The 23760-nt window shown below is 41.9% G+C and overlaps 1 protein-coding gene across 5 annotated transcripts in view; it reads left to right on the top strand.

The window, feature by feature from the left end:
* Window positions 1–23760, top strand: part of LOC126466217 (disco-interacting protein 2) — a 648438-nt gene that overhangs the window by 599084 nt on the left and 25594 nt on the right. For all 5 annotated transcript variants that reach the window (XM_050096368.1, XM_050096366.1, XM_050096367.1 and 2 more), the window contains 3 exons: window positions 771–935; window positions 9368–9483; window positions 20127–20350. In XM_050096368.1, the coding sequence (XP_049952325.1) occupies window positions 771–935; window positions 9368–9483; window positions 20127–20350 (505 nt within the window). The remainder of the gene's footprint in view (window positions 1–770; window positions 936–9367; window positions 9484–20126; window positions 20351–23760) is intronic.

The raw sequence follows: 23760 nt of genomic DNA on the forward strand, positions 1-23760 counted from the left end.
TTATTGTGAGTGGATATTGGTGCTTGTAGGTAGAATTCACACAGCTACAAATATGTATTGTGTAAAGTTTTCCTGACAGATTATGACTATGTGATCGACTGAGACCAGAACACACATCATTTGCCTTTTTTTTTGGGAAAGGTCTGTGTTGGAGTCTATGTAACACAGTTTTATGAAAAGTAGTTTTATTAAAGCACACATTCTGTACATTTTATTCTAGAGCATTGTTTCTGGGCTTTCAGCTCCCTAATCATTGATACATAATGATTATGCTAGTTGGTCTCCGTTGTTTTGATTTTTTGTTACAGGCATACACTCATACATTGATGCTTTCTGTCTACTGGGGACTATCATATTGAAACTAGTCTTTCAAAAATTGCTGTTATAAACCTACTTTCATCTGAGTCCATAGTTTCTATCTGAATTTATTTTCTGTTTCTTTTTTCTTATTTTTGTTTAATGTTTGTGAATGAACTACTGCCCATTTCACCGCCTCTTATGTTTACTATTTAACTTCCTAGTTTAGATTGTATTGTAGATATATTTGCAGAGTTTAATTTGTCTTTCCCTGCAAAGCATTACTGTATTACTGTGTTTGAAAACCATGAATTGGCCCTCCTTGTATATTGATAACTCACATTTTTTGACTGGTCATTCCACCTTGAATGTGCTTTGTGTTCTTAATTCTTTATTAAATTTGTATTTAGAATTATAAATACAAGGTTTTATTTGTAACTAAAATAGGACCTATTCCACATTTCTGTATTTAGTGTTTCAACAACGGGCATGCTAGCTGGCATTAAGATGTCTCATGCTGCAGTGACATCACTTTGTAGATCAATGAAGCTAGCCTGTGAACTCTATCCTTCTCGTCATATTGCGTTGTGCCTTGATCCTTACTGTGGTCTTGGATTTGCTCTGTGGTGCCTAAGCAGGTAAGTTGATCAGACACTCAGTTTTGAACTGTTTGATTTGTACATATACCTTTTAGATTATAAATTTCCTATAGCTATTTCAGAACAATTGTACTTAGAAGTAGTAGTAGTAGTAGTAGTAGTAGTAGTAATAGTTATAGTAGTAATAGTTATTTACTTCAAAACATTAACGACAACAGTAGCTGAATGTTTGTTGCTATGATTGGTAATAACTCGCTTGAATTCAGAGAAAGTGAACTTTTAAACCCCTGCCACCTATCCCCATCCACATACACACGACACACAGCCATATTTAATCATTTAATCAAGCCATTGTGTAACAAGTTTTTAACATTATGGCCAAAATGAAAATCCACTTATTAACTTGTTTATTTGCACCACAATGATAAAGTAACATTGACCCTACAAAATCTGAGGCAGTACTAACCGTTCCAGGGCCGCTGCCTCTGGCCCTTATAAATTGAAATATAAATATGTTCAGTGTTTAAAATAGTGATTTTGAAGTTTACAATTGAAAGTTAATTGGTTGTACAAAACAAGTTACAAAATTTGGATTTACAATTTGTTAGTCTTACCAGAATAATAAACATGCTGAAACAGTATAGTTAACATTGCGGTAATATATAAAATACTTCTCCACAATCATGTTTGATTTAGAAAAATGTTCATAACTTTTTAAATACAGGGTTCAGTTTTTGATACTAACATAAATCCTAGATCTTTACGCGTAGCTGAATAACAATTTCAATTGGGTTACTCTGTATGAATTTTGTAAATAGATGTGTTGCGTATATTTTCAGATAGAAACTATATTTCATAATAATTTTACCATGATTCATCGGTACTATGTTCCAGGTGCATCAACTTCATTAAGTCAGTTAGTTCATATTGTTACAATGTTTGCCTATTTAATTACACAGCTTCGAGTATATGTTGCTGTCTGTTTCATTCTCTTCGTTATGTGCCATTTCATCTCTTACTTTACTGCCTGACCTACTTGGTTACACAACATTACCTATGTATCTGGCTTATTTTACAATTATTGACAATATAATGTAAATGGATAGATAGGAAACATACTCATGAAGCAGTGCCAGAGAAGTGCGCGCGCGCACGCCCCCCCCCCCCCCCCCACACACACACATCCTATTTTGTTGTGTGAGTGTGTGTGTGTGTGTGTGTGTGTGTGTGTGTGTGTGTGTGTGTGAGTGTGTGTGTGTGTCATTGACAAAGGTGTTAATGGCCGAAAGCTGTAATGGTGAGAATCTTTTGCTTGTGCCTATCTGCGCTCAGCGTCTCTGCTATATGGTGAGTAGCAACTTTCCTTCTTTAATAATTGTTACTTTCCTTTCAGGGTTTTCCACTGTTTGATTTTTGCGTTACCTCGATCCTAACCCAGTGCTGTTTTCCTATGTTGCTATTTTCTTTTGCATCACTATATTCAATGTCCTTCCTTCTTTCTCATACTTCCTGTGTTTCTCTTGTTGCCTTACAACCAGACTGCATGCTCTACTTATGAGCCACACTGTATCAACTGTCTCGGCTGTGCACAACAGATGGCTACAAGACTGATTGTTGGTGCAGCAACTTATGCTCCACATTACTCCTGCCGATATAATTAATCCTACACTTTCAAACTGGTCGCTCTCCCTGTGTCATTTCTTGTATTTTTGTGTGTTAACTCCCGCATCTTTCCGGTACCACACGTTCTTGAAACTCAACCTATGAACTCATCCCCACCCCCCACACTTCCTTTGTTCTATCCCAGTTTGCATTCACACTAATACTAGGGCATACACATATCAGACAAGTAGAAAGAGTAGAACAGATAATACTTTGGAAAATATTTGGCGCAACTAACAACATGGAATATGGATCAAGAAACCTACAGAGGAACTATACAAACACACGGAGAGAATCGCAGAAAAGATTAGAAAACACATACTACAATTCTATGGACACCTGTACAGAATGCCATCACACAGACTGACCAAACAGATCTTTGACTGGGTAACCACTAGAAACAACAAATTGGTGGCAGAGATAAAAAAGGACCTGAACCAACTCAACATAACAGCAGACACAATAAACGACAGAATAAAATTCAGAAACATCATTAAGAAAAGTAAAATACATTAGATTCACTGTGACAAACGAACAGGTGTAAAATATATATATATTTTTTTATTCTCTACTTTTATTCTTGTGACTTCTCACCACTTTCAGTGAGTTTTTTGCCGTTTGCTATCGTCGTCTCCCTCTTATATCACCCTGTTTTTCCCTCTTTTGCATACATCTCATCCTTTTCATGATTTTTCACAGGTATTTGATTGTATTTTTGCGTAATTTTTTGGATGTAATTCTACATTACTTACTTAATTTTTTGCATTTTTTCCACCATCATGGATCCTTGGTCCTACGATCTGTGCCAATACAGAAAAGTTTCCTTATCCTTAGCCAGATCCCTGTCCCTCATACTGTTCATTCATTGTTGCTTAGCTAATGGAATCCCCTCTAATGGCCTCACCATCAAATTACTCATCTCTGGCTGCCACCCCTCCTTCCACAATGTCCTCCACCTGTCAGATTCTGTCAGTCTTTAGACCTCACTGACATAGTCCTGCAAAACCATATAAACCAAGCCCAAAACTCCTTGCAGTACCTTCTCTCCATCTGCAGAATTCTCCTGCTATGCAATCACAAATTCCTGGAACCCGTAAAACACATTGAAACTCGTGCCCTGCAGAACTTGAGCAATGTGCACAACACCACTTCAAAAAGCTCTCCATCCTGCTCACTTCCCACTCGTGCCTTGGAGTATCCCACTGTCCACCACCTCTACAACAACATCCAAACCTCCCCCACGTCCCCTCACAGCTGACAAACCCTGTCTCACAGACCTACTATACCTACCTCACCTACAAAAACTCCCTCCCACCACCACCACCACCACCACCACACAGAATCCAGAACCGAAACACAGTCATGAGTCTTTCTCCAGAAGCCTTAGCCCCACAGAAATATCAGTCCTTTCCAAAGGCCTCACCTTTTGCCCCACTCTCAAATTCAATCATGCAGGATTTGATAAAGACCTTCTCTCCTTCTCCTAGTCCCTACAGTGGAGACTCTTTTTCACCACCAACCCCACCAATCAGACTCAACCAAAGACCAGATTGAACCTTGCCTAACTCAGTTCACTCCTTCATCCAACCGTGACTCCGCAAATGCCCCCGAACCACCCCCTGTTACCTTTCCAGGATTTCTTAACCTTGAATCTCGCATCACCATCATTCCCCAAATCCCTCAACATGCAAACTAAACTTACATCCACAGAAAGAACCACAGTCCACCATCTAAAAACTGATCCTGACCTTGTGATCCTACCTGTGGAAAAAAGACTTCTCCACTGTTGTTTTGAACCGCAAGGATTACCTGGCAGAAGGACTCCACCAGCTGTCACGTACTTCCACCTACAAACCTTGCCACAGTGACCCCATTCCAATAATCCAGCAGGCTCTCCAGTCACCATCTAGATGCTTAATAAAGTCTATAAAACTAACCACCAGGATGCCCCATTGTGGTTGGTTACTGTGTCCCCACTGAGAGAATCTCTGCTCTCATAGACCAACACCTTCAACCTGTTACCCAGAACCTACCCTCATGTATAAAAGATACCAACTATTTCCTCCACCAGCTGTCCACAATTTCTGTCCCTTTACCACACGGTGTCCTGCTCGTCACTATTGATGCCACCTCCCTGTACAATAACATTCCTAATGCCCATGGCCTTACTTCTATTGAACATTACCTTTCCCAATGCCCTATGGGTTCCAGACCAACAAACACCTTCCTAGTTGCCGTGATCAACTATATCCTCACCCACAATTACTTCTCCTTTGAAGGCATTACCTACAAACAAATCCAGGTTATAGCTATGGGCACCCACATGGCACCATCCTATGCCAACATATTCATGGGCCATCTAGAGGAATCCACCTAAAAACCCAGAATCCTAAACCGCTCAGCTGGTTCAGATTCATTGATGACATCTTTGCTGTCTGGATCAAATGTGAGAACACCGTATCCACATTCCTCCAGAACCTCAACAACTTCTCCCCCATTTGCTTCACATGGTCCTACTCAACCCAACAAGCCACCTTTCTAGATGTTGACCTCCACCTCAAAGATTGAAACATCAGTACCTCCATCCATATCAAACCAACTAACCACCAGCAATACCTCCACTTCGACATCTGCCACCCATTCCATACTGAGAAGTCCCTTCCATACAGCATAGCCACCCATAATCGTCACATCTGCAGTAATGAGCAGTCCCTCTCGAAATATACCGAGGGTCTCACTGAAGCCTTCACTGACCAACCTTGTACAAAAACAAATCTCCCATGCCTTATCTTTCCAGTCTCCCACCACCTCTCAAAGTCCCACTGTCCAGCCACAGAGGAACATGCACCTTGTAACTTAGTACCACTCAAGACTGGAGCTACTGAGTACATTCTCCACCAGGATTTTGATTATCTCTCATCGTGCCCTGAAATGAGAAATGTCCTGCTCACTATCCTTCCCACCCTCCTACAGTAGTATTTCACCATCCATCGAACCTACACAGTATACTTTTCCATCCTTACACAACCTCTGCTCCCAATCCCTTACCTCGTGACTTATACCCCTGTAATAGACCTAGATGCAAGACATGTCCTGTACATCCTCCCATCACCACCTACTCCTGTCCAGTCACTAACATCACCTATCCCATCAAAGGCAGGACTACCTGTGCAACCAGTCATGTGATTTACATACTAAACAGCTGCATTCTACACTCATGGAAATTGAAATAAGAACACCGTGAATTCATTGTCCCAGGAAGGGGAAACTTTATTGACACATTCCTGGGGTCAGATACATCACATGATCACACTGACAGAACCACAGGCACATAGACACAGGCAACAGAGCATGCACAATGTCGGCACTAGTACAGTGTATATCCACCTTTCGCAGCAATGCAGGCTGCTATTCTCCCATGGAGACGATCGTAGAGATGCTGGATGTAGTCCTGTGGAACGGCTTGCCATGCAATTTCCACCTGGCGCCTCAGTTGGACCAGCGTTCGTGCTGGACGTGCAGACCACGTGAGACGACGCTTCATCCAGTCCCAAACATGCTCAATGGGGGACAGATCCGGAGATCTTGCTGGCCAGGGTAGTTGACTTACACCTTCTAGAGCACGTTGGGTGGCACGGGATACATGCGGACGTGCATTGTCCTGTTGGAACAGCAAGTTCCCTTGCCGGTCTAGGAATGGTAGAACTATGGGTTCGATGACGGTTTGGATGTACCGTGCACTATTCAGTGTCCCCTCGACGATCACCAGTGGTGTACGGCCAGTGTAGGAGATCGCTCCCCACACCATGATGCCGGGTGTTGGCCCTGTGTGCCTCAGTCGTATGCAGTCCTGATTGTGGCGCTCACCTGCACGGCGCCAAACACGCATACGACCATCATTGGCACCAAGGCAGAAGCGACTCTCATCGCTGAAGACGACACGTCTCCATTCGTCCCTCCATTCTCGCCTGTCGCGACACCACTGGAGGCGGGCTGCACGATGTTGGGGCGTGAGCGGAAGACGGCCTAACGGTGTGCGGGACCGTAGCCCAGCTCCATGGAGATGGTTGCGAATGGTCCTCGCCGATACCCCAGGAGCAACAGTGTCCCTAATTTGCTGGGAAGTGGCGGTGCGGTCCCCTACGGCACTGCGTAGGATCCTACGGTCTTGGCGTGCATCCGTGCGTCGCTGCGGTCCGGTCCCAGGTCGACGGGCATGTGCACCTTCCGCCGACCACTGGCGACAACATCGATGTACTGTGGAGACCTCACGCCCCACGTGTTGAGCAATTCGGCGGTACGTCCACCCGGCCTCTCGCATGCCCACTATACGCCCTCGCTCCAAGTCCGTCAACTGCACATACGGTTCACGTCCACGCTGTCGCGGCATGCTACCAGTGTTAAAGACTGCGATGGAGCTCCGTATGCCACGCCAAACTGGCTGACACTGACGGCGGCGGTGCATAAATGCTGCGCAGCTAGCGCCATTCGACGGCCAACACCGCGGTTCCTGGTGTGTCCGCTGTGCCGTGCGTGTGATCATTGCTGGTACAGCCCTCTCGCAGTGTCCGGAGCAAGTATGGTGGGTCTGACACACCGGTGTCAATGTGTTCTTTTTTCCATTTCCAGGAGTGTATGTAGGCATGACAACCAACAAGCTATCTGTCCGCAGGAATGGCCACCGACAAACTGTGACCAAGAAACAAGTGGACCACCCTGTTAGGCTGTCAACCATGATATCCTTCATTTCAATGACTGCTTCACAGCCTGTGCAATATGGATCCTTCCCGCCAACACCAGCTTTTCGGAATTGCGTTGGTGGGAACTTTCCCTGCAATACATCCTATGTTCCTGTAACCCTCCTGGCCTCAACCTTCATTACTCACTGTCCTCACCCATCCAGCCCCTTCCCTGTTTCCATTCCAGCACTACACAGCTGTCATTCCACCACCACACCCAGTCTTTTTATTTCTCTCCCCTACCCCCCATCTAAACTACAGCACTTCACTGTCCGACACCCCTACCATACTATCCCTCCCCCTCCCCGTCCCAGCATTCTCGTTACCCCTACCCAGTCGCCACTTCCATCATGTACTGGTGCTGCTGCTCGCAGCGTTATTTCAGTTGTCTGAGACTGCAGTTTTTTTTTGTGTGTGTGTGTGTGTGTGTGTGTGTGTGTGTGTGTGTGTGTGGGCGCGCGCGCGTCTTCCCCTGCTGCCGATTGCTGAGTAGGTATTGTTATCTATCCGTTTACATTATATTACTTCACAGTTAATAAGTTTTGAGATACAGTTGCTGGCCAGTACTTATATTCAGGTGGTGAAATGTGTAGTGCTACTGATACATATAAAAGTGACACACTACCTAGATGTCAGAACTAATGGTCGCTTTTCAGGGGAGGAGAAAAGTATGGGTTACGGATGTTAAAAAGATTAAAAAGGAAGGACAGGTCACACAGTCATCAGGACAACTCACCTCTATTAAGAATAGGGATAGACATCAGATAAGCATCACTATCCTGGTGCCTGAGTGACCAGCTCTTGCTTTTAAATAATCACCATCCCTCTCTCATTCTCCGTGAAGGGATATTAGTTCCAAAATCTAATTAGTGTGTCAGTATTGGTCTATCGTGGGTACAGCACATTCTCTTTACTGAAGGTAACTGATGGCCGCCAATTCTGTCATTTACTTTACTTGTTTTATTGACTGAATTTTCTTATGATACAATTAGTTTACAATTATGGACACATTTTGAGCTTTAATGTCTGTCAGATGGTGGCAAAATAGTTAAAATTACAGCAGTGAAATAAAGTATTACAGCAGCTTTTCAGTAGTATACATAAAAAGTTATAAATATGTTCATTTTTACTCAGTGTATTAGACATGGCTAATTAATAATCTGTAAAAGCCTGTGTGTAGCCACCTACAAAGATAACTGAAGAATATGTAGCCTGCACACTGTCTCAATCTGTATCGTTTTGTAGAAACTGTGCATATTATGTAGGGAACTTGGAATTAAGTATCTAGCAACACAATGCAAGCAATTATATTAGATCTATATTTTTATAATTTTTTTGCCCATTTCACTTTGAAGTAACAGTTGACAACTTTACCCCTTTCATGTTCTTGAAGAAAGATGTCAGTATTGATGTAAAATTTTTTTTCGCTATTACATGGACTCACTTTTTAACACAATAACACTATCTAGTTCCACAAATGACATTTGTACCTTGTGATGCAGGTAACAGTGCAGTGTATTTCAAATGGAAGGAAAGGATCCATTCAAATACTCAGAACAAATGGGAAACAGATCACCACATACAGTAACACCCTTTAAAATTAGCATTATTTTGCTCTTTGTGAAAGGATACAAACAATAATGTGCAAAGGCACTCTGTTCGTATTGTTTACAATGAAAAAAGTAATTTATTTTTAACAAACAGCAAAAAGAAAGACTAAAGTAGATTCATCTGCAAGGGAACTGCACCACTTACATGGATACGTTAATCATTGTTGGATCTCTCTTTACTATTTCCACAGCCTGAGTCAATGATAGGGTTTAGCTGCTTTGATGTCTGCATGTGGTGCTGAATGTTCAGCAAAACTAAGCTTGCTGGCATTGCAACTTGTGAGCACCACTTTGAGTAGTTACAAAAGTGTCATCATCATTCCAGACATAGTTTTGCTTAGCTATAATGTGTACTGTTTTTACGTGTCTTGATTTCTGGTGCTTTAGATTATGAGACTATTTTCAGGCTTTGAGACTATTTTCAGGCTTTCTGTTCATCAAATGACATTTTTGCTTGCAGTATTTATTCTGGGCATCACTCAATTCTAATTCCTCCATCAGAAGTGGAAGTGAATCCTGCACTTTGGCTCTCTGCTGTCAGTCAATACAGAGTGCGTGACACTTTTTGTTCATATGGTAAGTTATGTTTCGTTTATTAATATGCAGGCTGTTAACATTATAACATATGTTACATACTGCTACCTTGTCCATAACAGCAGTGTATAATAAACTTTAAGTAGTACAGCAAAAAAGACTTAAAAATCATGTCAACATCACAATTAAGATGCAGATTTTCTGTCTTAAAAATCTTTTTTCAACCAGGAAGTTCACCTTTACAAAGATCAGAACATGTCTAAGGAAATAACAGAAATGATTGACGATAGTTGAGAGAATCCAGACTACAGTGAACAATAAGTCCCATATTCAATTTGTTCTTCTATATATGAAATGGTACTACAGACTTAGTTATGTATCATAATAAATATTTAACTGAGTTTCTCATTTTGAAAGACACAGTAAAACATGTCTAGATTGAGCCTTTGCATTTCCCTTTTCAGATTTTGTCGTTTCCCTATCAAGTTCAAGCTTCTGACATTCCACACCCGGCTTGTAGAATATTATTCTTTCGTTGATTATTCAATCTTTTTCTCATGGTTCCCTCCCCCTTGGCACACTCCTCCCGTAGATTGAATGGGGGACTATTCCAGAATCTTTTGCCAACGGAGAGATCGTCATGACACTTTTTCAGTTACAGGCCGCATGTACTGTGGATACACATTACATGTCTTTAATGCAGTGGTTTCCATTGCCTTATGCATCCTCATGCCGTTGATCATTGCTGATTCTTCCACCTTTAGGGGCAGTTTCCCTCACCTACAACAAGAGTGTGCCCTGAATTTCGGTCCACTCCTCCGCCCTCTTCGACAAGGCCATTGGCAGAATGAGGGTGACCTCTTATGCCAGAAGTCTTCAGCCGCCAGTGCTGTTCATTAATCATAATTTAAGTGGTGGCAGGATTTGAGCCTGGGACTGAAGACGTTTTGATTACTAATCGAAGGTGCTACCCCTAGACCATGGGTTCTCGTCCACAACCCTTAGACCAATCTAGATTTAGTAGAGGTCAGTGAAGTGAAATGGAAAGAAGACAAGGATTTCTGGTCAGGTGAGTATAGGGTAATATCAACAGCAGCAGAAAGTGGTATAACAGGAGTGGGATTTGTTATGAAGGGAGGGCAGACAGTGTGTTACTGTGAGCAGTTCAGTGATAGGGTCGTTGTTAGCAGAATTGACAGCAAACCAACACAGACAACAATAGTTCAGGTATACATGCTGATGTTGCAAGCTGAAGATGAAGATATAGAGAAAGTACATGAGGATATTGAAAGGGCAATACAGTATGTAAAGGGAGATGAAAATCTAATAGTCTTGGGGGATTGGAAAGTAGTTGTAGGGGAAGGAGTAGAAAAAAGGGTTACAGGAGAATGTGGGCTTGGGACAGGGATTGAGAGGGGAAAAAAACTAATTGAGTTCTGTAATAAATTTCAGCTATTAAAAGTGAATAGCCCATTCAAGAATCACAAGATGAGGAGGTATACTTGGAAAAGGCTGGGTGACACGGGAAGATTTCAATTAGATTACATCATGGTCAGACCGAGATGCCGAAATCAGATACTGGATTGTAAGGCATACTCAGAAGCAGATACAGACTCGAATCACAATAATATACACTCCTGGAAATTGAAATAAGAACACCGTGAATTCATTGTCCCAGGAAGGGGAAACTTTATTGACACATTCCTGGGGTCAGATACATCACGTGATCACACTGACAGAACCACAGGCACATAGACACAGGCAACAGAGCATGCACAATGTCGGCACTAGTACAGTGTATATCCACCTTTCGCAGCAATGCAGGCTGCTATTCTCCCATGGAGACGATTGTAGAGATGCTGGATGTAGTCCTGTGGAACGGCTTGCCATGCCATTTCCACCTGGCGCCTCAGTTGGACCAGCGTTCATGCTGGACGTGCAGACCGCGTGAGACGACGCTTCATCCAGTCCCAAACATGCTCAATGGGGGACAGATCCGGAGATCTTGCTGGCCAGGGTAGTTGACTTACACCTTCTAGAGCACGTTGGGTGGCACGGGATACATGCGGACGTGCATTGTCCTGTTGGAACAGCAAGTTCCCTTGCCGGTCTAGGAATGGTAGAACAATGGGTTCGATGACGGTTTGGATGTACCGTGCACTATTCAGTGACCCCTCGACGATCACCAGTGGTGTACGGCCAGTGTAGGAGATGGCTCCCCACACCATGATGCCGGGTGTTGGCCCTGTGTGCCTCGGTCGTATGCAGTCCTGATTGTGGCGCTCACCTGCACGGCGCCAAACACGCATACGACCATCATTGGCACCAAGGCAGAAGCGACTCTCATCGCTGAAGACGACACGTCTCCATTCGTCCCTCCATTCACGCCTGTCGCGACACCACTGGAGGCGGGCTGCACGATGTTGGGGCGTGAGCGGAAGACGGCCTAACGGTGTGCGGGACCGTAGCCCAGCTTCATGGAGACGGTTGCGAATGGTCCTCGCCGATACGCCAGGAGCAACAGTGTCCCTAATTTGCTGGGAAGTGGCGGTGCGGTCCCCTACGGCACTGCGTAGGATCCTACGGTCTTGGTGTGCATCCGTGCGTCGCTGCGGTCCGGTCCCAGGTCGACGGGCACGTGCACCTTCCGCCGACCACTGGCGACAACATCAATGTACTGTGGAGACCTCATGCCCCACGTGTTGAGCAATTCGGCGGTACGTCCACCCGGCCTCCCGCATGCCCACTATACGCCCTCGCTCAAAGTCCGTCAACTGCACGTACGGTTCACGTCCACGCTGTCACGGCATGCTACCAGTGTTAAAGACAGCGATGGAGCTCCGTATGCCACGGCAAACTGGCTGACACTGACGGCGGCGGTGCACAAATGCTGCGCAGCTAGCGCCATTCGACGGCCAACACCGCGGTTCCTGGTGTGTCCGCTGTGCCGTGCTTGTGATCATTGCTTGTACAGCCCTCTCGCAGTGTCCAGAGCAAGTATGGTGGGTCTGACACACCGGTGTCAATGTGTTCTTTTTTCCATTTCCAGGAGTGTAGTAGTGATGAAGAGTAAGTTGAAGTTTAAGAGATTAGTTACTAAGAATCAATACATGAAGAAGTGGGATACGGAAGTACTGGGGAATGATGATATACACTTGAAGTTCTCTAAGGCTATAGATACAGTGATAAAGAATAGCTCAGTAGGCAGTACAGTTGAAGAGGAATGGACATCGGTAAAAAGGGCCATCACAGAAACTGGAAAGAAAAACATAGCTACAAAAAAGGTAACTGTGAAGAAACACTTCGGTTTATTGATAAAAGGAGGAAGTACAAAAATGTTCCGGGAAACTCAGGAATACAGAAATAAAAGTCGCTAAGAGTGAAATAAATAGGAAGTTCAGGGAAGCTAAGACAAAATGGCTGCATGAAAAATGTGAAGAAATCTAAAAAGAAATGATTGTCGGCAGGACAGGCTCAGCATATAGGAGAGTCAAAACAACCCTTGGTGACATTAAAAGCAAGGGTGGTAACATTAAGAGTGCAACAGGAATTCAACTGTTAAATGCAGAGGAGAGAATAGGTAAGTAGAAATAATACATTGAAAGTCTCTCTGAGGGGGAAAATTTGTCTGATGTGGCGGAAGAAGAAACAGCAGTCGATTTAGAAGACGTAGGCGATTCAGTATTAGAATCAGAATTTAAAAGAGCTTTGGAGTACTTAAGATGAAATAAGGCAGGAGGGGGGAAGTGGCAACAAGACGACTATTCGTGTGTGTGTGTGTGTGTGTGTGTGTGTGTGTGTGTGTGTGTGTGTGTTTTAGAATGTATGAGTATTGTGACATACCATCTGACTTTTGGAAAAATATCATCCACACAATTCTGAAGGCTGCAAGAACTGACAAGTTCGAGAATTATTGCACAGTCAGCTCAACAGCTCATACACTCAAGGTGCTGACAAGAATAATACACAGAAGAATGGAAAACAAAATTGAGAATGTGCTAGATGACAATCAGTTTGGCTTTAGAAAAGGTAAAGGCATGAGAGAGGCAATTCTGATGCGGTTAATAATGGAAACAAGACTAAAGAAAAATCAAGACACTTTAGTAGGATTTGTTGACCTGGAAAAAGCATTCGTCAATGTAAAATGGTGCAGATTCTGAGAAAAATAGGGGTAAGGTATAGGGAGGGGCAGGTAATATACAATATGTACAAGAACCAAAAGAGAATAACAGTAGTGGACAACCGAGAATTATGTGCTCAGATTAAGAAGGGTGTAAGACAAGGATGTAGTCTTTCGTCCCTACTGTTCAATCTGTACATCGAAGAAGCAATGATGAATATAAAAGAAAGGTTCAGGAGTGGAATTAAAATACAAGGTGAAACGATTTCAGTAACAAGATTCACTGATAACATTCCTATACTGAGTGAAAGTGAAGAAGAATTACATGATCTGCTGAAAGGAATGAACAATCTAATGATGAAGGTAAGGAATTTTGCTACCTAGGCAGTGAAATAACAAATGACGGATAGAGCAAGGAGGACATTGAGAGTAGACTAGCAATGGCAGAAAGGGCATTCGTAGCCAAAAGAAATCTACTAGTATCAAACATAGACCTTAATTTCAGGAAGGAATTTCTGAGAATGTATCTCAGGAGTACAGCATTGTATGGTAATCAAACATGGACTGTGGGAAAACTGGAACAAATGAGAATTAAAGTTCTTGAGATGTGGTGCTACAGACGAATATTGGAAATTAGGTGGTTTGATAAGGTAAGGAATGAGCAGGTTCTGTGCAGAGGGAATGACTTCCATGGTACTAGAGGGAGCTGTATAGGGCAAAAACTGTAGAGGAACACAGAGGCTGGAATACATCCAGAAGATAATTGAGGACGTAGGTTTCAAGTGCTGCTCTGAGATGGAGAGGTTGACACAGGAGAGAAATTCGTGATGGGCTGCATCGAACCAGTCAGAAGACTGATGACCCCAAAAAAAAAAAAAAAAAAAAAAAAAAAATGTACTCTTCAGTTTTTCTTTTACCTCCTGCAGAAAATCACAGGATCATCATTAGCACTTACATTATGAATCATAAGTCTTATTTGATATATTCCTGAATCACTGTGGAACTAATTACCATCAGTAAGAGTAATCTCATAAAAATATTGTATTACCATTAATGGCTAGACAACTATAGGAAATAACGTATCTGATATACTTATGGGATCAGTGTGATAAACAAGGTGAATCGAAAGGTATGTTACAAGGTGTGGTGGTTGTTAGATGGGCACCATGTGAGCATGTTGTGCTAATAAACAAATGTTCAAAAATTCTTTGGTTGTGTCCTGGTGTCTCTCAAATGTGCATGAGGGCATAGGTAGTTCAGACCACTCAAGTTAGGCAAGAAGTAAAGGAGATGATGTCAGTTACTATCAGTGAACACCAGTTTAATTCACTCAGAGTTGGTGCTCAATATGACCGTCACCAAGTTTGATATGTTTAGTGTACTGCATGATAAAGTCTTGCAGAACCCTTGGAAAGATTCCCAACAAATCGCTGATGACTCCATCTGCTACTTGCATTCATACCACAAGATCTTGTGCTGATCCATGGGTGTCTTATACACCACAGTTTTCATGTACCCCCAGAAACCAAAAAACCAGTGGATGAGGGGTTCAAGGGTTTTGCAAGATGTCATCAGGCAATACACAAAATGTGTCTTAAGTTGGTGATCATCATATCGAGCACCTTTCTGTAAGTGAATTAGACTGGTGTTTGTGACATTAATGTCCATTGTTTCCATTGCTCCTTGTGCAGCTTGCATGGTCAAAACTGCCTACATCCTCCTCCACATTTCAGAAACACTAGTCTACCCCCCATGAACCATGGACCGTGCCATTGGTGGGGAGGCTTGCATGCCTCATCGACACAGATAGCCGTACCGTAGGTGCAACCACAACGGAGGGATATCTGTTGAGAGGCCAGACAAATGTGTGGTTCCTGAAAAGGGGTAGCAGCCTTTTCAGTAGTTGCAGGGGCAACAGTCTGGATGGTTGACTGATCTGGCCTTGTAACACTAACCAAAACAGCCTTGCTGTGCTCGTACTGCGAACGGCTGAAAGCAAGGAGAAACTACAGCCGTAATTTTTCCCGAGGGCATGCAGCTTTACTGTATGATTAAAAGATGATGGCGTCCCCTTGGGTAAAATATTCCGGAGGTAAAATAGTCCCCCATTCAGATCTCCGGGCGGGGACTACTCAGGAGGACGTCGTTATCAGGAGAAAGAAAACTGGCGTTCTACAGATTGGAGCGTGGAATGTCAGATCCCTTTATCGGGCAGGTAAGTTAGAAAATTTAAAAATGGAAATGGATAGGATAGAGTTAGATATAGTGGGAATTAGTGAAGTTTGGTGGCAGGAGGAACAAGACTTTTGGTCAGGTGAATACAGGGTTATAAATACAAAATCAAATAGGGGTAATGCAGGACTAGGTTTAATAATGAATAAAAAAATAAGAGTGTGGATAAGCTACTACAAACAGCATAGCGAACGCATTATTGTGACCAAGATAGACACGAAGCCCACGCCTACTACAGTAGTACTAGTTTATATGCCAACTAGCTCTGCAGATGATGAAGAAATTGATGAAATGTATGATGAGATAAAAGAAATTATTCACGTAGTGAAGGGAGACGAAAATTTAATGGGTGACTGGAATTCGAGAGTAGGAAAAGGAAGAGAAGGAAACGTAGTAGGAGAATATGGATTGGGGCTAAGAAATGAAAGAGGAAGCCACCTGGTAGAATTTTGCACAGAGCATAACTTAATCATAGCTAACACTTGGTTCAAGAATCATGAAAGAAGGTTGTATACATGGAAGAACCCTGAACACACTAAAAGGTTTCAGATAGATTATATAATGGTAAGACAGAGATTTAGGAACCAGGTTTTAAATTGTAAGACATTTCCAGGGGCAGATGTGGACTCTGACCAAAATCTATTGGTTATGAACTGTAGATTAAAACTGAAGAAACTGCAAAAAGGTGGGAATTTAAGGAGATGGGACCTGGATAAACTGATGAAAACCAGAGGTTGTACAGAGTTTCAGGGAGAGCATAAGGGAACAATTGACAGAAATAGGGGAAAGAAATACAGTGGAAAAAGAATGGGTAGCTTTGAGGAATGAAATAGTGAAGGCAGCAGAGGATCAAGTAGGTAAAAAGATGAGGGCTAGTAGATATCCTTGGGTAACAGAAGGAATATTGAATTTAATTGATGAAAGGAGAAAATACAAAAATGCAGTAAGTGAAGCAGGCAAAAAGGAATGCAAACGTCTCAAAAATGAGATCGACAGAAAGTGCAAAATGGCTAAGCAGTGATGGCTAGAGGACAAATGTATAGATGTACAGGCTTATCTCACGAGGGGTAAGATAGATACTGCCTATAGGAAAATTAAAGAGACCTTTGGAGAAAAGAGAACCACTTGTATGAATATCAAGAGCTCAGATGGAAACCCAGTTCTAAGCAAAGAAGGGCAAGCAGAAAAGTGGAAGGAGTACATAGAGGGTCTATACAGGGGCAATGTTCTTGAGGACAATATCATGGAAATGGAAGAGGATGTAGATGAAGATGAAGATGAAATGGGAGATATGTTACTGCTAGAAGAGTTTGACAGAGCACTGAAAGACCTAAGTCGAAACAAGGCCCCGGGAGTAGACAACATTCCATTAGAACTAATGACAGCCTTGGCCTTGGGAGAGCCAGTCCTGAAAAAACTCTACCATCTGGTGAGCAATATATATGAGATAGGCGAAAAAACTTCAAGAAGAATATAATAATTCCAATCCCAAAGAAAGCAGGTGTTGACAGATGTGAAAATTACCAAACTATCAGTTTAATAAGTCACAGCTGCAAAATACTAACCCGCATTCTTTACAGACGAATGGAAAAACAGGTAGAAGCCTACCTCGGGGAAGATCAGTTTGGATTCCGTAGAAATGTTGGAACACGTGAGGCAATACGGACCCTACAACTTATATTAGAAGAAAGATTAAGGAAAGGCAAACCTACGTTTCTAGCATTTGTAGACTTAGAGAAAGCTTTTGACAGTGTTGACATGAGTACTGTCTTTCAAATTCTGAAGGTGGCAGGGGTAAAATACAGGGAGCGAAAGGCTATTTACAATTTGTACAGAAACCAGATGGCAGTTATAAGAGTCGAGGGACATGAAAGGGAAGCAGTGGTTGGGAAGGGAGTGAGACAGGGTTGTAGCCTCTCCCCAATGTTATTCAATCTGTGTATTGAGCAAGCAGTAAAGGAAACAAAAGAAAAGTTTGGAGTAGGTATTAAAATCCATGGAGAAGAAATAAAAACTTTGAGGTTCGCCGATGACATTGTAATTCTGTCAGAAACAGCAAAGGACTTGGAAGAGCAGTTGAACGGAATGGACAGTGTCTTTAAAGGAGGGTATAAGATGAACATCAATAAAAGCAAAACAAGGATAATGGAATGTAGTCAAATAATTCGGGTGATGCTGAGGGAATTAGATTAGGAAATGACACACTGAAAGTAGTAAAGGAGTTTTACTATTTGGGGAGCAAAATAACTGATGATGGTCGAAGTAGAGAGGATATAAAATGTAGACTGGCAATGGCAAGGAAAGTGTTTCTGAAGAAGAGAAATTTGGTAACATCGAGTATTGATTTAAGTGTTAGGAAGTCGTTTCTGAAAGTATTTGTATGGAGTGTATCCATGTATGGAAGTGAAACGTGGATGATAAATAGTTTAGACAAGAAGAGAATAGAAGCTTTTGAAATGTGGTGCTACAGAAGAATGCTGAAGATTAGATGGGTAGGTCACATAACTAATGAGGAGGTATTGAATAGTATTGAGGAGAAGAGGAGTTTGTGGCACAACTTGACTAGAAGAAGGGATCGGTTGGTAGGACATGCTCTGAGGCATCAAGGGATCACCAATTTAGTACTGGAGGGCAGCGTGGAGGGTAAAAATCGTAGAGGGAGACCAAGAGGTGAGTACACTAAGCAGATTCAGAAGGATGTAGGCTGCAGTAGGTACTGGGAGATGAAGAAGCTTGCACAGGATAGAGGAGAATGGAGAGCTGCATCAAACCAGTCTCAGGACTGAAGACCACAACAACAACAGTATACACTGCGCAAGGTGGGAGCAATCGGTAGCTCAATGGATTCACCTTTTGGAGGACAACGTTTCAAACTCGTGTCTCACCATCCTGATTTAGGTTTCTTGTGACTTCCCTAAATCACTTCAGGCAAATGCTGGGATGATTACTCTGAAAGGACACAGCCGACTTCCTTTCCCATCCTTCCCTAATCTGATGGGACCGATGACCTTGCTGTTTGGTCCTCTCCCCCAAATCAACCAACCAACTTAGCATGCAAATGAAGCATTTGTGAACATCTGTTTATTAGCAAAGTATGCTCACATGGTACCCATCTACCAACCACTTCATCTTGTAACATATGTTTTGATATTTTATTGCCATTACAGACTGTATCATTTGAGAAAGACAATCCAGCACATGACAGTAAATACATACTGATATTTTGCCCCATTCTTCCTAGAGCAAGAAGTTCAGTTCTCTAGATTTGCTGAGGTAGTCTTTCGTAGTATTAGCCAATTATGTTACTGATGCTAGAGGTGTTTAAGAGGAATACGTTGAGAAGCTTCTGGCACTCTTTTGTTGTAATTAGTTTTTTTTCTAACTATTTACCTATGATATTCTCTTTTTGAACAGGGGTATGATTCCCCAACAGCTCCCATCTGTGGAAATGCGTGCGACACACACACACACACACACACACACACACACACACACACACACCTCTTCTCTGTACATTACAGAGTAGTCAATTTTCATTAATATAATGTAATTGGATTGATAAAAAGTATACTCACCAAGTGGTGACTGGAGAAAACACATTAAGGGGCAGTGAAACATGGAATCTTTCAGAACCAGTGGTCAAAGTGTTGAAGGGGAAGGAAGAAGGGTGAAGGACAATGACTGGTGAGGTTTAGTAAGTTGGAAAAGTTCAAAAAAGTCGCCCACAACCTTGGATCAGGGGAGACTTACCATCTGGTATGACTTACATAGTGATTGATTGTTCCATCTGATGATCTTCCAGTGTTTTTAGTCAGTACAAGACATACTTTGCACCATTTTAATAGGCAACAAATAGATAGTGAAGTAATCCTAAACTCTCGCTGTAACCCTGCTGAAAGCATCAACAATCCTTGTCTGTCAACATTTTTTGTATCTTTTGACATTTTTTGGTCCTTTCTGTTCCAACACTGCATCAGTCATGATTGAACGTGGCATCTGAGATATCAAAATTTATGGAACTATATAAAGTGATAATTATATCTGTCCACCATGCACCCATACTCTACTCCCATTGTCCCTGAAAATAGTAAAATAACATACTGACCATGTAGAAAAACAGAATCATAGTGGGGCAGTGTAACATACTGATCAGTCTGCTTTAATTTCAGAAAGGCAGTAAATTGGTACACACCCTTATTTCATAGTTTTTAAGCACAGCCCATTCAAAAACATATATGCCACTTCATAAGTCCTTACTCATTTTTATATGAATTTCTTTACATTGACTTTTGCTGAATAGTCACTTGTATTACTAGTGGCATTACTGTTTCAGGTGTTATGGAATTGTGTACCAAGGGCCTGGGTACATCAGTGAACCAACTAAAGCAGCGTGGTATCAATCTTGGATGTGTGCGGACATGTGTGGTAGTTGCAGAAGAACGTCCACGTATTTCACTTACTACCAGTTTTTCTAAACTTTTTTCAGCATTAGGTCTCAGTCCACGTGCAGTATCCACTAGTTTTGGATGTCGTGTGAATGTTGCCATTTGTTTACAGGTACGTCTCTTTCATTCTCTAGTGTTCTAGACTGGTAAAAATACTGATTTATTGTTCATAATGGTTTCTACTTCTTTATTCTTCACTTATTGCCTAAGCAGAATGTTCCTGAGGGAGTTGGAACTAGAATAGTGGCAACTGTTTATTTACAACTTATACAAAATAGATACATATTTGAAAGTTTTGCTGCTCTTCAGAGTAGTCACCAGCATAATGTATTACTCATTGCCAGTGATGGGGAAGTCATAGGATACCCTTAGCAGCACCAATTGTGTTGATGGTTTGAGTGCAGTGGTCTGTTGTGTGTCACATCTCTGTAACAGTAATAAAGTGAATGCCAAGAAGTGCTTCTTCATATTAGGAATGAAGTTAGTCACAAGGCCATCAGTTCGGGGAGTTCCATCCTTAATCCTAAATGGCTGAGAAATAACCTTTCCTTCGTCTGTAAACAACATCGGCGTAATTCTGGACCCTCTTAGAATGGACCGAACACACAACTACAGTCTATAAAAAGGAGTCAGTGTCACTTCATTCACTACAGAAATAAACATAAAAAAAACTATTTCGTTTTGTGGTCAAAAAGGAGCTTGTAGGTTCACTAATACTCCCCCTACTTCACTGTGGTGATGCTGTTTTCTAAGGACTTTTGTACGAAACCTCATACAGGCTGGAAATGGCAATGACTATTTGTGTACAATACATTAGTGTTGTGTGCTTTTTCAATCATATCACTCCTATCTATGAACAATTATCATAGCTACTTGCTGATAAGCATAGAAACTATCATTCTTTATGTTTGCTCTATCATCTTCTGTATCAGTATGCTCCCTCTTATTTATTTCAACTCTTACTCTAAAATCTGAACAGCTCAACAGAAATATTCATATCAACAAAGTAAATTCATCTCTGTAGCATAGTATAACACTGCCATGCTCTCTAAACTAGTTTCTGTATCAGGAACTTGATTTCAGAACAATCTTCCTCAAAATATCAGAGAGATTCCTCCCAAACTTTGAAAGACAGCTAATGGCCACCTTCTACTGTAATACCCATCTCTTCCATTCACTAATCTGCAACTCACCCTCATCAATTCTCCCTTCATCACAATTTTTCCCTCCCCCTTGTTGGTGGAGCTTTCTATTTGAATTACGATCTTTCTTAGTTAAGCCACTGTCACTGTCATTTCAATCTTCTACTCTTTCTTTTTCCCTTTCACTTCTGGTGATACTAACTTATTCATTCTTAATACACTTTACTATTATTATCATTATTAATGTGAAAGTTTGTAATATCTTCGGCATGTGTTGTTCCTGGTCAGATGTAAGAGAAAAATGATTCAAATGGCTCTGAGCATTATGGGACTTAACATCTGAGGTCATCAGTCCCCTAGAACTTAGAACTACTTAAACTTAACTAACCGAAGGACATCACACATATCCATGACTGAGGCAGGATTTGAACCTGCGACAATAGCAGTCGCGCGGTTATGGATGGAAGTGCCTAGAAATGCAAAAATGGCACACTGCAGACAGGCACAATGAAAGAATCATTACACACCAAGGATGTGGCCAAAGCCTTCTTCAGAAAAGAAAGGAAAACACAGATTGCATTCACACAAGTAGGCACATCTTGTCCACACATGGCCGCTATCTCTGGCTGCTTTAGTCTGTTTTTAGTTCAGCTTACGTGGCCAGAGATAGCAGTCATGTATGCATGAGGTGTGCCTGCTTGTGTGAAATTGTGTGTGTGTGTGTGTGTGTGTGTGTGTGTGTGTGTTGCTTTATTTTCTGTAGAAGGCTTTGGCCAAGAGCTTAGCATGTAATTTTTGTGTGTGTGTGTGTGTGTGTGTGTGTGTGTGTGTGTGTGTGCGCGCGCAACTTAACATGTCATCTTTACAGTTAGTAATAATCTGTCCTTTTTCATAACAGTTAGAATTCCAACTGGACTTTCCGTTGTTGGAAATACACATACCGTTGTTTTGATTGTCCTTGCTATTCAGTACAAGTAATTAAAATGTATTTCTTCTTGGTAACACATTTGGCTGTATTTTGTTTCATTTGGGGCAACTTAAGATATTTGATGTATTCTGACATAGGACATATTGTTCCAAAAATGTCGTAGATGTCCTTAAATTATAACCTGTAGTTGCTAGTACAAATAAGTGGCAAAATGAACATCATTCTTTTCAACATATTCAGTTACACCCAGCATGTTCCTTCTGCAGCATTATATTTGACATATAATATCTCTGATAATCTTTTCAGTAATTTATTAACTTCATATTCCTGGTGCACTCACAGGTGGCATGTGCAAGTGTTTCTTGTGACATTCATCTATGAACTTAAAGATTTTGATCAACCAAACCCCACAAATCAGCAATGTTCAAGACAAATGCAGGCAGACATGCAAATGCCTTAGGGACACAAATATTTAATTATGCTTTCTTATTAACATATACATTGGGGGAAAAAAGGACAGGTATACACTCGCGCACACACGCACACACATCCATCCGCACATACACAGACACAAGCAGACATTTGTAAAGGAACTCTTTGCCTTTACAAATGTCTGCTTGTGTCTGTGTATGTGCGAATGGATGCGTGTGTGTGTGCGCGAGTGTATACCTGTCCTTTTTTCCCCCAAGGTAAGTCTTTCCACTCCCGGGATTGGAATGACTCCTTACTCTCTCCCTTAAAACCCACATCCTTTCATCTTTCCCTCTCCTTCCCTCTTTCCTGATGAAGCAACCGTTGGTTGCGAAAGCTTGAATTTTGTGTGTATGTTTGTGTTTGTTTGTGTGTCTATCGACCTGCCAGCACTTTCGTTTGGTAAGTCACATCATCTTTGTTTTTAGATATATTTTTCCCACGTGGAATGTTTCCCTCTATTATATTAATATTATTAAGATGAATTAGACATGTACATAAAGCCCGGGAACACTTTGTTATTTTTATTGCACAAGAACCAAACATTGTACAGATACCATACATATGTCATTTTGAAGAGAAACCCTGAAAGTTTTTTTATTCATGTATATCGCCACAGCATAGTTTGGTAATTTGCCGACAGTCAGCGCTAGTCGCAAACATTTTGAGTTCAGGTGCAGAGCGAGCTTTCTGTGTGTTGGAGTTCAACAAAAACAAGTGTGCTACAGCTGTTCAACGGATGCTTAGAACCAAGTATGGTAAGAAACCACCAACCAGGAAGGCCATTTACCACTGGCACAACAAATTCGTTAAGACGGGTTGCTTGTGCACGGCAAAGAGAAGCAGATATCCCAGTGAGAGTGAAGTGAATGTGGAGCACATACGAGAGACATTCATAAGCAGTCAGAAGAAATCGGTGCGTCGTGCATCCCATGAACTCAAAATTGCTCCAGTGACTGTGTGGAAAGTCCTGCGACAGAA

Source organism: Schistocerca serialis, chromosome 1 (assembly GCF_023864345.2).
Source record: "Schistocerca serialis cubense isolate TAMUIC-IGC-003099 chromosome 1, iqSchSeri2.2, whole genome shotgun sequence".
Taxonomy (NCBI): Eukaryota; Metazoa; Arthropoda; class Insecta; order Orthoptera; family Acrididae; genus Schistocerca; species Schistocerca serialis.